The sequence below is a fragment of the Orycteropus afer genome, unplaced genomic scaffold (assembly GCF_000298275.1).
Source record: "Orycteropus afer afer isolate SDZICR_OR568_19922 unplaced genomic scaffold, OryAfe1.0 scaffold00421, whole genome shotgun sequence".
Lineage (NCBI taxonomy): Eukaryota > Metazoa > Chordata > Mammalia > Tubulidentata > Orycteropodidae > Orycteropus > Orycteropus afer.
In genome coordinates, this window is record NW_006922008.1 from 193,438 (window position 1) to 207,843 (window position 14,406).

At 53.0% G+C, this 14,406-nt stretch overlaps 1 protein-coding gene across 1 annotated transcript in view; it reads left to right on the top strand.

Annotated features, from left to right (window-relative positions):
- Positions 1 to 14,406, top strand: part of MYH9 (myosin heavy chain 9) — a 67,622-nt gene that overhangs the window by 9,325 nt on the left and 43,891 nt on the right. Inside the window, exons 3-4 of the mRNA XM_042782713.1 lie at positions 13,058 to 13,085; positions 13,853 to 13,946. Of these exons, the coding sequence (XP_042638647.1) occupies positions 13,058 to 13,085; positions 13,853 to 13,946 (122 nt within the window). The remainder of the gene's footprint in view (positions 1 to 13,057; positions 13,086 to 13,852; positions 13,947 to 14,406) is intronic.

Here is a 14,406-nt window from a genome sequence, read left to right on the forward strand (position 1 = left end):
AGGATCTGCAAAGCACAGTAAAGCAAAGCACAATAACACGAGGTATGCCTGTATCTGGGTAAAAATGGAGTATGTGAGATGTACTGATTGGACCTAACCTTTGACTATGTTCCCATCTGTCATAATTCCTTGAGGAAGCCAGCCCTTTGGTTTTAAAGTAGATCTGTTTTAGATCTAACGAGAGCAGTCTGGTGGAAGAACATACCATGAGGTCCCAGAGGAGGCTGAGCCTATATTTCTAGAGGTTATGAGTCAGTTTTCTCCTGGCTCTTCATTGGCCGAGTACAAGACGTCCACTCTGGAGTCTTCTTGAAATCTGAACTACTGAGTAAGGGCATGTTCCCACACTTGGATCCTGGACCGGAACAATTTTCTAGCTAGTGATTTTTCAGGGAAGCAGCTTGCTTCACCGTTAAGTGTGCCACTGTGATAAGAGTAACGTAATGATTAAAAGCAGGATGCCGGCGGCAGAGTCCTGGGCATTAAACTTCCAGCCTTTCTTCCTAAAAGATGTGTCTGGGGGACGGGCCAAAGTCTGCTCCATCAGTTGGGGGTAATTGAACAAGCCTGATGGTGCAGAGGGAGGGAGCTGTCCTCTGCATTGACCAGCAAGTCTTGGCCAGAACAGGAAGGCCTTGATAGGCACTGTGGAGCTGCTCCGAACTATGAGAGTGAGTGGTGGGTGGGCATTGTCCTCATTCAGAGGCCAGAGTTCCCCATTTGTGGGCATGGGAAACCTAAAGTCTTAGCACTTTTTAACAGGCTATGTAAGTGTCGAGTCCATGTGCTTTCTGCCTCTCAACCTGAGAGCCGCGCCTGGCCTTTGGCTTCTTGCTGGAGTGTGTGCAGCTCTTCAGCCCCGTGTGGCTTGACAGAGGACGTGTGTAAGCTGTTGAGAAGTTCCTTCCACTGTGTGCAGTTGGCCTGCAAAGCCATTAGCAGGTTTCTCATTTTGGGAGCAGGGGAGACACTGGTGAGGGACACTGCCATGGCCCAGTGGTGAAGAGAAGCCCCGCGAGGAAGCTCTGGTTCTTGTGCTCAGCCTGGTGTTGCCAGGGGAGCCCTGGGGTCTGCAGGCTGTTAAAGCAGCTCTTGCTATTGGAGTGGAGTCTCGGCATGTGCTGCCCACCCACTTTGGGGGAAAGAGGTTTGCTCCCGTGTCACACACATCTTAAAAGGCACAGCCAGGCAGTTCCTTCTCTCCCTGTTCAAGAACTAGAACATGGTTTCCTTGTGGAGCTGTCTGTGGCTGATGGGGTACCAGCATTTGTTCTGCCGGCTAGGTGGCTTGTTGGGGGACTGGGAGGGGAGGATCTTGCTGACTCTTCATCTTCTCTTTGATGCCCTGGTTTGCCGCTCCAGCCTGACTGCTGCAGGGTGTCCGGGAGTCATTGTTGACAGTGCGTCTCTTTCACTTTGAAAAGCATCCCAGTTTGGATGATAAATTACATGATCACTCTACCCCATGTCAGACAAAGCCAGGGTTTCTCAAACATGCCACTTTTGACATTAAAAGAAAAAACAAAACATCAAACCCATTGCCCTTGATTTGATCCTGACTCTTGGTAACATATCCCATCCCATGACTTTTCCATTGGGGACCTGATAGTTATCAGAGGGGTGGCTCCCTTGTGTGTTGCAGGTTATTTAGCATCATCTTGGCCTTCACCTGCTGGTGCCAGTAGCAGCCTCCTTCTCCAGTTGTAACAACCACAGATGTCTCTAGACTTCGCCATATGTTCCTGGGGACAAAATTACCCCCAGCTGGGAACCACTAGACTAAGCATTGCAGATGGATTTTAGTCCAAACGTCAGCCCTCATTGTTCGGGAGTGGCTGTCTGGAGCCCTGGGTTGGCAAGGATTTGAGACTCCATGCCAAGGAATGCAGGGATAGATTAATGCTGTCTGCCATGGGCACGGGATAGGGTGTGACAGCGTGGGGTGTCCCTAGATTAGGCCATGGTGATGAGAGAAAGTGCCAGAATATGGAGAGGTCTGATAGATTTCTTGGCACTGGGGGCCCTGGTGGTCCAGGTGGAGAGACGAGACATGTTTGTAGACAGAGGTCTGTGGCTACGTTACTGGACACATTTTTACCTACACCTTTTGCCCACAGGACAGGAGCAGATGGCAGGCGTCCTGGGAGTTGAGAGGAAGGTGTGGCCGAGAGGCCTGGGATGGTCTGGACAGGTACCTCAGGGGTAGAATTTCGGGGAAAGATGGTTAGGTGTTTGTCAATAAGTGGTTATGGTGCAGCCCAGATGTGCCCAGCACTATCTAGTTTGTTGTTTTAATTCCAAGGCTTGGGTTTAATTAAAGTGGTGGTGACGTGGTCAGTTCACCCTCCTAACCCTGGCTTTCCCATTTGGTTAATTGTCGCCATGGCGGGAGCAGGTCTTCTTCCCACCTTGGAGATTGGACAACTGCTCCAATTCCTGTAGCTCTGAAGGCTTTGAACTGTCTGAGGCAAGGAGGTTGCAAGACAGTGTGAACTTCCTGCGTGTGACCTTTACTAGGCAGACAGCAGCTTGAAGGGGGCACGGTGGCGGGTCTCCGATACCAGGAGCTGCCAGGAGAGTTCAGGCAGAAGGGGCCCGGGGTCTATGAAGGGTGTGGCTGGGTTGGAAATTGGCGCCCCCGACTTTCTCAGGGTCCAGCCCTCTGGGTCTACTCTGTGGGTAAAGGCGGGTGTGTTCTTAGGGGAGAATCTTCCAGCTGCAAGATCAGCTGAAGAATCCAGCTTGAGCCCAGGTATCTCCCTGAGAAAAAAAGTCCTTTTATTTAATTAGTTAGAGTGCCTGGTTTTGTTCTCTCTCAGTGACTTTCTGGTATTTTAATGAGCTCCCAGTGTTTCTGGGAGAGCTAGGGGCAGGGTCTGCTTTCATTCCAGGCCTCAGCCAATCCGAGAGCTGTTTAACCCTTTGCTCAGTGCTGATTCCCTGCCCCTCCTCCCCTCTGCTGCCCAGCTGAAGCTGCCAGAGAAGTGCATGGTCCTCAGCTCTTACTCAAAGTGCCCAGTGAGTGTCCACACTCCTGGCTTGTTGGCTGACCCTCCTGGGTCAACATTTGGGGTCTGATGTGCATGATCCTCACATCTGAGCAGGATTCTTCTAATTCATAGGCAAAGGGCCAGGCCCAGAAATGCTCACAGTGCTATCCCAGGGCACCCAGGGAGTCCCCCCATCCTGGTGCTCAGTCACCCCAGGGGCACAGGCCATAGGGTACTGCTTACCCTTGTTTTCTCTGGCTGATTTTTATATTTTTTATTATGGAAAATATATATGTAGCCAACCATTTGTCATTTCAACAATCTTCCGTGGCACAGTTCAGGAACGTTCATTATGGTCATCACATTGTTCAGCCATCGTCCTTAAACGTAGGTGTAGGATCCCCTCTGTTTTTTTTTTTTTTCCTGTTGTGGGGAAAATGCACACACGAAAGCATGTGCCATCTCAGTGGATTCTACACGTGCACTTCCATGACATTGACTGCATTCTTCCAGTTGTACACCCATCCTCTCCACCCTTTTCTAGATCCTTCCACCAGCACAAACGGCAGCCTCTGGCTGGGTGCTCAAGGCATTCTCTCTGGCTAGGCGGTTGGGTGGAGTGGGGGGGGCAGGAGGCTCCTTCCCCCGCCCCCCAGCCCAGCTGGATGTCACTCTGAGACACCTTGTTTTTTTTTTTTTTTTTTTTATTAGGATTTGGGTGAAGATTTACAGAGTAAATTCACTTTTCATACAGCAGTTCACATATACTTTGTGAGACACCTTGTTGGTCAGACTCGGGGACTTCAAGACTGGAGTGGAGTGTGATTTTGAGCAGACCCCCGTGACAGGCGCTGAGGAATGAGAGCAGTAGAAAGTCACAGATGTGACAACTTCACTTAGGCAGGAATGTGCCGGCCAGGAGGCTGCGGAGTCCTGCTAGCCAGCACCCAAAGGTCCTGCCGCAATGCTATCTGCACACTGTGGGTGCCTCTGGGGGCAGTGGTGCTCACCCAGGAGGGCACGTGCTCTGTCCCCACCCGCGTCATTCCCCTGCCCTTGCTGAGCTCCTACTGTGTGTCAGGTACTCTGCAGAGAGGACAGAGGCCCCTACCTGGAGGAGGCCACTTGCTGTCTGGTATAGAGAGGGCAGCCCGTGTCACTGTCAGCACACAGGAGGGGCGCATCGCTGAGCTGGGCTGCTCGGGCAGGGACAGGGGCTTTCATAAATAACACTGCACCTTTATAGGTCGTGTGCTGGCGCCAGGCACAGAAGGACAAATACTGTAGGATCCCCTTAAAAAATAGAATAGACAAATGCATAGAGACCAGGAGCAGACGAGTGGTCACTGGGGGCTGGAGGGGAGGGGCAAAGGGGAGGCTTTGCCTAAGGGGGTACGGAGTTTCTATGCAGGTGCTGAAAGGTTTTGGATAGTGATGATGGTTGCACAAAACAGGGGCTTAGTGGGGATCTTAGCCTTCGGGGGATCTTGCTTTGTGAACAAGAGGGAGTGGTGGGCAGGCGTGAGCTCAGGGTTTGGACAAGCTTTGAACTAGAACCTGTTACTAACTGTGACGTGGGGTGCGGCAAGGTAACGTCATCTGCATTTGGGGCTTTAACGCAGTTTTGCCCTGCAGAGTTGTGGTAGGACTCAAAGGAGAGGCTGCAGGTTCACTGCCTGGCCTGTGATCTTGAGCCAGCAATAGGAGCTTGCAAACCTAGTTTCTTGACTTAACTGGCCTGGCCTTATGCACAACTTTAAATTCACCCCCTTGTTTAATGAAGGTGAGAACCAAGTACCTCCTCCAGCCGGGCTTATTAATCTCCTCAAGGACAGCCAGCCTTCCCAGATCTAGGCTCTCAGCAGCAGCCCACACAGGAACCTGTCAAAGCTGTCTTCCCCTGCAGCCACCGCTGAGCACACGGAGCACACTTGCAGATGCAGCTCCGACATGTTTGGTCTCGTCTGCGGAGCCGGAGTAGGTAGCACTGAGGCCTCTGGGAAGCATGGTCTTAGTTGAGTTTCTGGAGAATGCTGCGAATGCACTAGCGATGGGCCTTTGGCAACACCGAGATGGCTTTCTGTTGGTGGCGCTGGTGTAGAACTTTTTCCCTTCTGTGTGGGAGACCTGGGTTTGATTCCCGGCCAGTGCACCTCACTCACAGCCACCACCACCTGTCAGGGAGTTGCCTGTTGCCAGGATGCTGAACAGGTGTCAGCAGATGTTCCAGACTAAGACAAACTAGGAAGAAAGGCCTGGAAACCTTCTTTCAGAGATCAGCCACTGAAAATCCTATGGATCCCAGTGGTCTGAGCCCATTGGGCATGGGGTTTGCATGAGTCAGAGGCCTGTTTGCCGGCAGCTCACAACACACATACCGGTGATGAACCAGGAGAAATGGTGCAGAAAGTAGGCCTGGGGCCACTGCCCAGACTGGAGCTGGGAGTGAGAGGCACTTTGGGCCAGCTCTTCTGTACCCTTCAAAAGAACAACCTGGCCCCAGATAAGGCTGCTTAATTACCATGTAGTTATGCCCATCAGTCTCATTTCTGTACACATGCTTCTTCTAGAAGAGGAATTTGTGGTTAGTGGATCCTTTTCAAGGATTCAGCTTTGAACTTTGGTGGCACAGTGGTTAAGTGCTTAGCCACTAACAGAAAGGTTGGTGGTTTGAACCCACCTGCTGCTCTACAAGAGAAAGATGAGGCAGTCAGCTTCTGTAAAGATTACAGCCTTGGAAACTCTGTGGGGCAGGTCTACTCTGTACTATAGGGTTGCTATGAGTTGAAAGTGACTCCTTGCCAGTGGGTTTGGTTTTCAGTTCCTCTCTGACCACTTGATGAACACCCCTTACCATCCAGCTTGTCCTGTTCCTTTTAAGTTCTGGCTCTGGGCCTCAATGGGACTGTGTTCCTTTAAGTCAGAGCTGACCCCTGAGTGTTCAGAGAAGAGGGTTGCTTTCCTCCACCTATCTGATTTCTGGGATTTACCTATCAGATGAAAGCAAAAGACATTCCTTAACACTGAAGAGAGAGAAGAGTGCTGATAACTTCAGGTATTAAAGTCAGGATTCCGTAGGTGGCTTCTGGAACATTCCTTTGGTCTCAAGTGACCAAGCTGTCAGCTCACTGTTGACCTGTATAGTAAAATGGCTCAGAATGCCATTCCAGCTGGGCTTCATGACTTGATGAAGGTCTTGTTTCTCAGACATAAGGTGGTCCGCAGTCTGGTGGGGTCTGCAGGAGGGGTAAAGGTCGAAGCAGAAAGCAAAGGGCGGGGGGGAGAGCCGAGCTCCACGGCATGTTCTGGCTGCAAAGTCGCTAATGTGCCTTTGGTTCCGAACTGGCGGATTCTTCAGGGAGGCATCTTTCTGTGCCATTACTGTTCATCTCTTGGTGTTGACGTCCCCATATTCTCGAACAAGTGTGACTCATCCCGCCAAAGGGAGTCTCTCAGCCCTTGCAGGGCTGTTTGTGCTCTGACCAGGTTGGTCCTGAGCATGGCTTGGCTGTGTCCATCTTGCTCCCTGTTTTTGTCCTCTGGTCTCCCCCTCACTCGCTTCCTGCAAACCCAGCCTTCGGGAGAACTGTCCTGTGGCCCGTTCCCTGCCTGTAAGCGGTTCTCCTTTGGGATTCAGCCCCATCGTGCCCGTCTTTCCTTCTCTCAGGGGAAATGCTGGTGAGGGCAGGGCAGAACTGAGCCTGGGTGCTGGGTCCCTGGAGAGTCCCAGTGCCATTTGCTGTGGGCGGTCAGCGCTCACACGTGGGATGCCTCTGAGGCGTTTGAATTTCCCTCCAGCCTGGCAGACCTGTTAGAGTTGCCTTTGCAGCAGCTCCCCACAGAGCTGCCTCTCTCCCGGCCTGGCCCACGGGAGCAGGAGATAAGCAACCACTGGCTGCTTCGGCAGGCCTGCCTGCGTGCTGGGAGCTTACCTGTGTGTCACCACATGTGTATTGGCGAGGAGAGGACTTGTCTGGGGTCTCACTTGTTCTCTGAAATCCTGGATGTAAAGAGCAGTCTAGTTACTAAAGACTTCTTGTGGTGAGGGCTGCTTTGCCTCCTGTAACTGGGGTCTTGGGACTCCTCAGTGGAGCTCACACCAGAGTGCTACCTGAAGGTGCACAGGGGCATGGGCGGCAACAGCGCTGGGCCAAGTCGAACTGGCTTCTGGGCTTGGCTTGCAGCCAGTCAAGTGTCTCCTGGGTCTGGGACTATCTTGGTGCCATGGAGAGAACATCTGCTGACGACCACACTGAGTGTTTGGGCGCCACAGGCAAGCGCCTCCTTCTTGGCCACTGACTGCTAGCATGGCCCCAAGCTGCCAGGGGCCTTCATGACGCCATCAGGCACATGCTTGGCTCAGCCTCCACCTGTAACATGTGCCAGTACCAGCCATTGCCTTTCAGTGTTCTTTCTCACACCTTTGTTCCTTCTTTGAGAGCTTATGACCCACGCTTGTGAATCAGTTTGGCTTTTGGAGAAACAAGGAGATGAGCTTGAGGGACCTGTGTGGATTTAAATGAAAGTGTAATCCCCCACCTTCACAGCACAGTAGAACTGCGGGTGAGTGTGGGTCCTCATTGCCTGCCTTTGAAGGAGCTCTTGAACCAGGGAGCCTGTGGGGAAAGACTAGGAAGCCAGAGGCCTACAGCTTCAACACAGCTTTTGTGGCTTGAACCATTGACCTGTCCCAGTCATAGCATCTTGCTGTGAAACAGGATGACCAGACCAGATGCTCTAAGTCCTCCTTCACCCTTGCATTCTGAGCTCGGGACCCCACATCTCTCCGTGTTTTATACATGATGAGGTGCTTTGTACTTGGGCCCATGGAGACCCTTATACTGTCCCCAAGAGGGTCTTGGAGAGAAATAATTTTGGAGCCTGGGAGTTTGCCCAAGATAGCTTGAGACTCCATATCCTGGGCAACACAGAGAAGGGTTGATGATGCTAATGGAGGACCAGGGTGGAGCGGTTCTGTATTGTGGGCCCCTCCCAAGGTCTGCTCTGGAGTGTTTGTGGAAAACCAGGTGCCCAGCCATCTTGGTAGTGGCATGTTGGGACCTGTTTGTCACAGGTTACCCACCTTCTGTCACCCCACACAAGCCTCTTGCCCAACCTGAAGCACCATCCTCTCCCTTTTTGCCTCTCGGTCCGTATCCATGTATTGGTCACTTGTCAAGAAACCTGGGTGTCCCAAAGATGAGTCCTGCTGGTAGGGTGCCCTGCCAGGTGTGCCTCCATAGGGCAGCTCTGATCCGTCCTCAGGGGAGGTGCTGTCTCAGCAAGGATTTTATGAGTCAGCCCGGGCAACAGCCCACCAACTGAGTGGCCAGTCTCTTCTCTGGGCACTTCCTGTTGGGGCTGATGTCACTGCTGTGTGAGCAGTGTGGCCTTTTATGGACAAGAATTGACGGGCAGCTCCTCTCACAGAGGAAGTGAGCAATAAGGCCCACAGCCCAAGTCTGTGTCAGGATGAACGACGTGGTGCAGGGTCTCTCCTCTGCCCAGCACGCCGGGGCCTTTGGAGTTGGCTGGAAGCGCCTCTCCACCGTGGCTGCCCGACTCAGCTCAGCTTGGGGAGGCTGTTCACATCCTTTCTTCACCATCTGGGCTCAATGAGGCATTTTGGGTCTAAAATAAAACCAGGGGAGAGAATCCTCTGTCACTAAACAGAACAAAAGGGGGTGGGGATGACAAAAACGGTTGCTGTTAAGTCAGTTCTAACTCACGGCACTCTCACGTGTGTCCCAGTAGGATTGTGCTCCACGGGGTTTTCAGTGGCTGGGTGTTTTTTTTTTTTCTTAAGTAGATTGCCAGACCTTCTTTTGAGGCTCCTTTGGGTGGACACGAACCCCCAACCTTTGGTTAGCAGCCAAGTGCAGTTAGCCGTTGGCACCACCTGGGGACTCCCCTTCACACGATATGTGGCTTTTGTTGTTCTGAGGAAGGGGTGCAGCGGAGCGCTGGGGAGGTGGCGAGCTTTGTGAGAAGGAGAGCATTTCCTGGGCACCTGGGCTGCTGCGGGCTTTCTCACTGTCATTTCATGGAAGCCTCAGAGCTACTCTGGGAGGCAGGGGCCTCCCCCTGTCCTTTTACAGATGGGGACTCAGAGTCCCAGAGTGGACAAGTGATCCAGCCATGGTGAGGAGAAGTGCCGAGACCAGAACCCGCGGCTTCAGAGTCTGCAGTCAGCAGCTTTTGCCCCTTAGTGGCTGTTCCACACACGCAGGACGGGACCGGTGGTTTTCATACTGCTCTGAGGAGCCCTGTTTCTGTCATCCCTTCTCCAGCCAGAGCAGCTTTGGTTTTTATCTTCTGTTTTTCATGTTGGGAATTTGGGAAAATATTTTTCTGAGAGAAGGCTGCTGCAGTATTTTAAAAAGCTTGAACACCACTGAAGAGCTATGCCTGAGCCACCTCTGCCCCACCCCTGCCAGATAGGGGCTGGGGCAGAAGAGGCTAAGTTACCTTCACAGCAGGGAGCCTGCTTCCCAGAACAGGGTTCCCCTTGACTGTGTTGACTGTGTACTCCCCAGCCTCTAGGTCATAGGGTGTGTGTGTGTCTGTCTCCTCCATCGTGGAGGAAGGAAGGGCGTTTTCAATGCAGCTTGTAGCCCATATCGGCCTGAATAAGGACCTGAGTCAAAACAGACAGATCGGGCTGGACTCCTAGGGCGTCCTCATACTTTAAGATGAAAAAGTATGCAGAAGGGCTTGGGGTGAGAGTGTTTCTCCCAGAATGCATCTGGGGGTGGTAAACTGAGTCAGGCAGAGAGCTGACGGGTTTCTAAGACTTCTCAGCAGGCCACACCCAGAAGAGAGGCTTCTGAGCTCAGTAACAGATCTGGAAGAACTGCCTTGAGAAGGGCCGTAAGCAAAACAGGGATAGTAACACCTGCCTTGCCTGCCTTGAAAGGTTAGAGTGTGACCAGCACAAGATAAGGGACTGAGGCGGCTGTAAGGATTGCGGAGGCCTTCATGCATGTCAAGGGGCATGCGTCATTCATTCCAGCCAGGTGGATGTGGGGCGCTAAGTGGGATGGGCTGGGGGTGGGTGGAGATAAGGAGATAAGAAGGCCTCCTATCAGTTTTCCTCCCCAAAAGCATTCACCCCAAATGAGTTTCTGGCAAAGCAAATGCAAGTTTCTTTTGAGTGGAACGTTAAAACATCTGGGTGTTCGTTTTAGGATAGCACAGTGGTTAGAGCACTCGGCTGCCAACCAAACAGTTGGCAGTGTAAACCCACCGGCTACTCTACAGGAGAAAGACATGGTGGTCTACTTCTGTAAACACTTACAGCCTTGGAAACCCCATGGGGGCAGTTCTACTCTGTCCTACGGGGTTGCTGTGAGTCCCAATTGACTACATAGTAATGGGTTGAACCTGGCTTCAGGGGCTGGAGGTGGTAGGTCAAAGGTATGGAGGACCCAGGATTTGGGGTAGCATGGGGCCTAGCTAGTGAGCTTGGGTCTGGCATTTTGGGATTTGGAGTGTGTACATGTGTGTCCAGATGTGCCTGTGCATGTCTGTGTATGCACCTGTCTGTGTACATGTGCATGTCTCTATGTACACATGCCTATGTCCATATGCATGAGCATGTCCATGTACACTGCTGTGCTCATGTGTTTGTGCATATGTGCTGTGTGTGCACAGGTGCACGCATGTCTGGGGGCTCTGCTTCCTGTGGTTTGGCAGCATCTGACTCCTCCTCCTCCTCACACAATTAGAGGAATTCTAGCCTTCCCAGCCCTGAGGAAACGCTTCCTTCTGGGAGGGATGGGGAATGTTGCCTTTTATGGTAGCGCTGGCCCCTTGCTGCCTCCTGACTTGCCAGCAAGCAGGTACATTCTTGCCGTTCTTGCCGGCTTGTGGAGCCCTTGACTAAACTTGTCCGCAGCTGGGAGACTGGGAGACCACAGGGAAACAGTCGGGGAGTGAGAGGGCCCAGCTTACTCCCAGTCCTTACCGGCTGCCACCCAGTTCCTATAGGGATGGAAGCTGCTTTCTGTCTTCCCCAGCCTGGCCCTCAAGCGCTGCCTGTCTTATCGAGGCTCATCCCAGCTCCAATCTCAGCCGGCGCTTGGCAGCCTTGAAAGATGACACGAGAGAAGGAGGGCTGCCCTCTCGGGCCTGCTCTCCGAGTGGGTCTCACGTGGTGAGCAGGTGCGGGGTGTTGTGTAGACGCACGGGAACTCGCCCCCCGTGGCTCACCTCCTTCTCTTTATTTCATGGGCAGGGGGGCTGTGAACGAGGGCGGGAGTCGCTGGCTCACATTGGGTGTGAGGTTTTTCTTCTTTCTGTCCTTCCCTCTTTCCCTCCTGAGTGACTGACAGAAGAAGGGGTGGAGATGAATGCCCTGCCCCGCCTCTAGCCAAGCTCAGGTGTGCTAGGAAGTGCAACTGTGAGAAAGCAGGTGTTCTAGCCACTCAGTGTCTGCTGGCTCCCCAAGCCACGCACACAGGAGAGTCTTGCGTCACCCTCTTGACTTTTCCCAGTGGCCAGTTCTGCAGGCCTAGGCTGGCTAGTGCGAGCCAGCACACGTCCCTCAGAACCTGCCACATCCGTGTTTCTGTCCAGTGCCGATGCTGCTACTATTGACGGCTACGAGTCCTCCTCCAGGAGCCCCTGTGGCACGTGGTTAAGAGCTAGACTGCTGATTGGAAGTGAGCCCCACCCAGCAGCTCGGTGGGAGAGCTCTGTCCTCCACCTGCTCCTATAAAGAGTCCAGCCTAGGAAGCCCTATGGGGCACAATCCTGCCCTGCCCGTGGGGTCACAGTGACATAGTTCTCCACGGGTACTTCCGATGCCAGGACGGTGCCCTGACCCCATCACCGCACCTTCACGAGGGGGAATTGAGCAGACAGTGGCATGGGTGATGTGACACTCACTCTTGACAGACTCCACACCACGCCCACTTTGTGTATCATTTTTATTTTTCAAGATAACCCAGCAAAGGATTTACTAGCATATCTGCTTTATGGGTATGCTTTATGCTGAGACCCAGGAACCGAGGGTCTGGCCCAAGCTCGGATCTCAGTAAATAGGCCGAGTCTGGACTAGAGCTGATCCGACTTCTGGGAGTGGGGGAGCGTGGCAGCAAGTGTCATGTTGGGGGTGGGGTGAGAAGGAGAAAAATGAAATTTGTGTTTTCAGCTCTGCTTAAAACTGGACGCCCAGCACTGAATGGGGTCAGGCCAGAGCATCAAAGAGATCCCATGGGGCTTAGCTTTCAAAGCGTTGGGCAGGGAAGCAGTTGTTTATCTTCTTACTCCACCCACAGAGCCAGGTAGTTGCTGAAAGTTCCTGACCGGCATAAAGACCAAAGAGTCGCAGGAGGTCATGAGCTCTGCCCTTTCCAAACTGCCTCATTATCATTGAGTGTCTTCCATGTGCGAGACACCATGCGTTACGTGTGTTGTTTGTACTCTTCTCTGGGTGGTGCAAACAGTGAAGTGCTCGGCTGATGATGGACGCCTTGGAAGAAAGGCCTGGTGCTCCACGTCTGAAAAGTCAGCCATTGAGAGAACCCCATGGAGCACAGTCCTCTGACACGTGGGGCCTCTGTGCATTGCCGTTGCTGGGGCCCCTGTCACAGAGGAGAGGGAGGCTCAGAAGGCTGAGCCCTCAAGGTCTCACCCAGCTCATGTCTCCAGGAGCCAGGCCTTTACCTCCAGGCCTTGTCTACCCCACCCCTTCCCCAGCTGCTTAAACAGTGCTCCTTGGGGGCAGGGAACATGCCTGATGGCCAAAGCAGAAGCCCCCGTCCTTATCGTCAGGATGGCCCCACATACAGCCGGCTCCTAGGGAGTTTCCCACGGCCTGGCCTTCTCTCCGGCGTCAGGGGAAGCACTATGTTTGGCTTTATGGGGCCAGCAGCAAGGGGGTGCATTCTGAGCCTTGGGCCCCGGGGGCAGCTCCTCTGCCCTGGGAGGCGTGCAGTCAGCCTGTGTTGGCTTGGCTGGTGTGGCTCCAGGCTTTGTCCTCTCTTGGAAATGGGCTGCTTGGTCATCAGAGGCTTTTGCTCTTGGAGGTAACTTTGTCTCCCCTGCTGTTTCCTTTGTTTCAGACCGCGAAGATCAGTCCATTCTGTGCACGTAAGTGTCTCCTTAAGGTCTGGGTGGTGGGCCCCTTATTCTGTGTTCACGTACTTAGGTGACGAATTCCGTTCCCAATTGCAAGACTCCCCCTTCCCTTCCCCAAGGGACAGGACTTAAAGTCCATGTTTGTCACTCAGTGGGCTTGTGGACGGACCAGTGGGACCAGCTTGATTTCAGGGCCAAATATTTAATCTGCCTTCTCAAAGGAGCCAGTGGGCAGATGGGGGTGGGACTTACAGCAGAGAGGAAAGCCACAGCCTTCTCAGGCGAGCCCAGCTTTGGAAAGCTGCCAAACAGAGAGCGTTCCTCCTGGCCCTGAATAGTGGCTTTCTTTACCTGGCCTCAGGTCAGCACGTGGTCCTGTCACCCTCACCCTGTGAACTGTGCTAGGAGACACATCCACCCTACTGCTGAGGGCAGTGGTATAAAACATGCTTGCAAGTGAATGCTCAAAGGAACATGTCTGAGTGCCTTTGACTTCTAAGTCAACAGCTGTGTAGAACTGATTCCTCAAACATTCGGATGCAGAGGCTGCCAAGTGACCAGGGCAGCAGTGGATAAGAGTCCACTTCTCTCGGGCCTCCAGAGGCCGTGGGAAGTGGACCCACTGCGGGTTCCAGAATTCCTTTGACAGCCCCCTTTTCTGCCACTGGGTGTTGGGTTCCTCGTTGGCGCCCACAGTGGTGAGCAGTAGGGCATGCTGCAGAAAGGGACAGATTTAAAGAATTGGGCTAACCTGAGAACCTTCTGGAATCTGTTGGCAGGGGTGAGTCTGGAGCTGGCAAGACAGAGAACACCAAGAAGGTCATTCAGTATCTGGCTCACGTGGCCTCCTCACACAAGAGCAAGAAGGACCAGGTGAGTGCCGGGGCCTTCCTCCCGGCTGTCGCTCTCTGGGCCTTTGCTGGGATAATCCAGGAAGCTGTCTGAGCCACCTGAGGAAGAGCATTAATGATTTATGGCTTTGGCTTCGAATGAGCGTGCTCTGGAGAATGGAGCAGGCTGAGCCCACTCCCGTGCAGGCCGCGGTTTAGCTGTCTCACAGCGGGTCAGTGGTAGCAAGCCCGTTTCTCCTTTGGCTTCCTAAATTTTGGAGTTGCCATGGAAACTGGAGGTGACCCAGCCCGGGTTTACATAGCAGCACCCCGGAGTTTGCCACTCTTGTGCCATGTGTGGGTGCGTTGTCAGTGTCCACCTCCGAGTCCGAAGAAGGGATTTTTTTTTTTTTTTAGGATTTGGGTGAAGATTTACAGAGTGAATTCACTTTTCATACAGCAGTTCACATATACTTTGTCTCATGTCATTGACCAAAATTTAC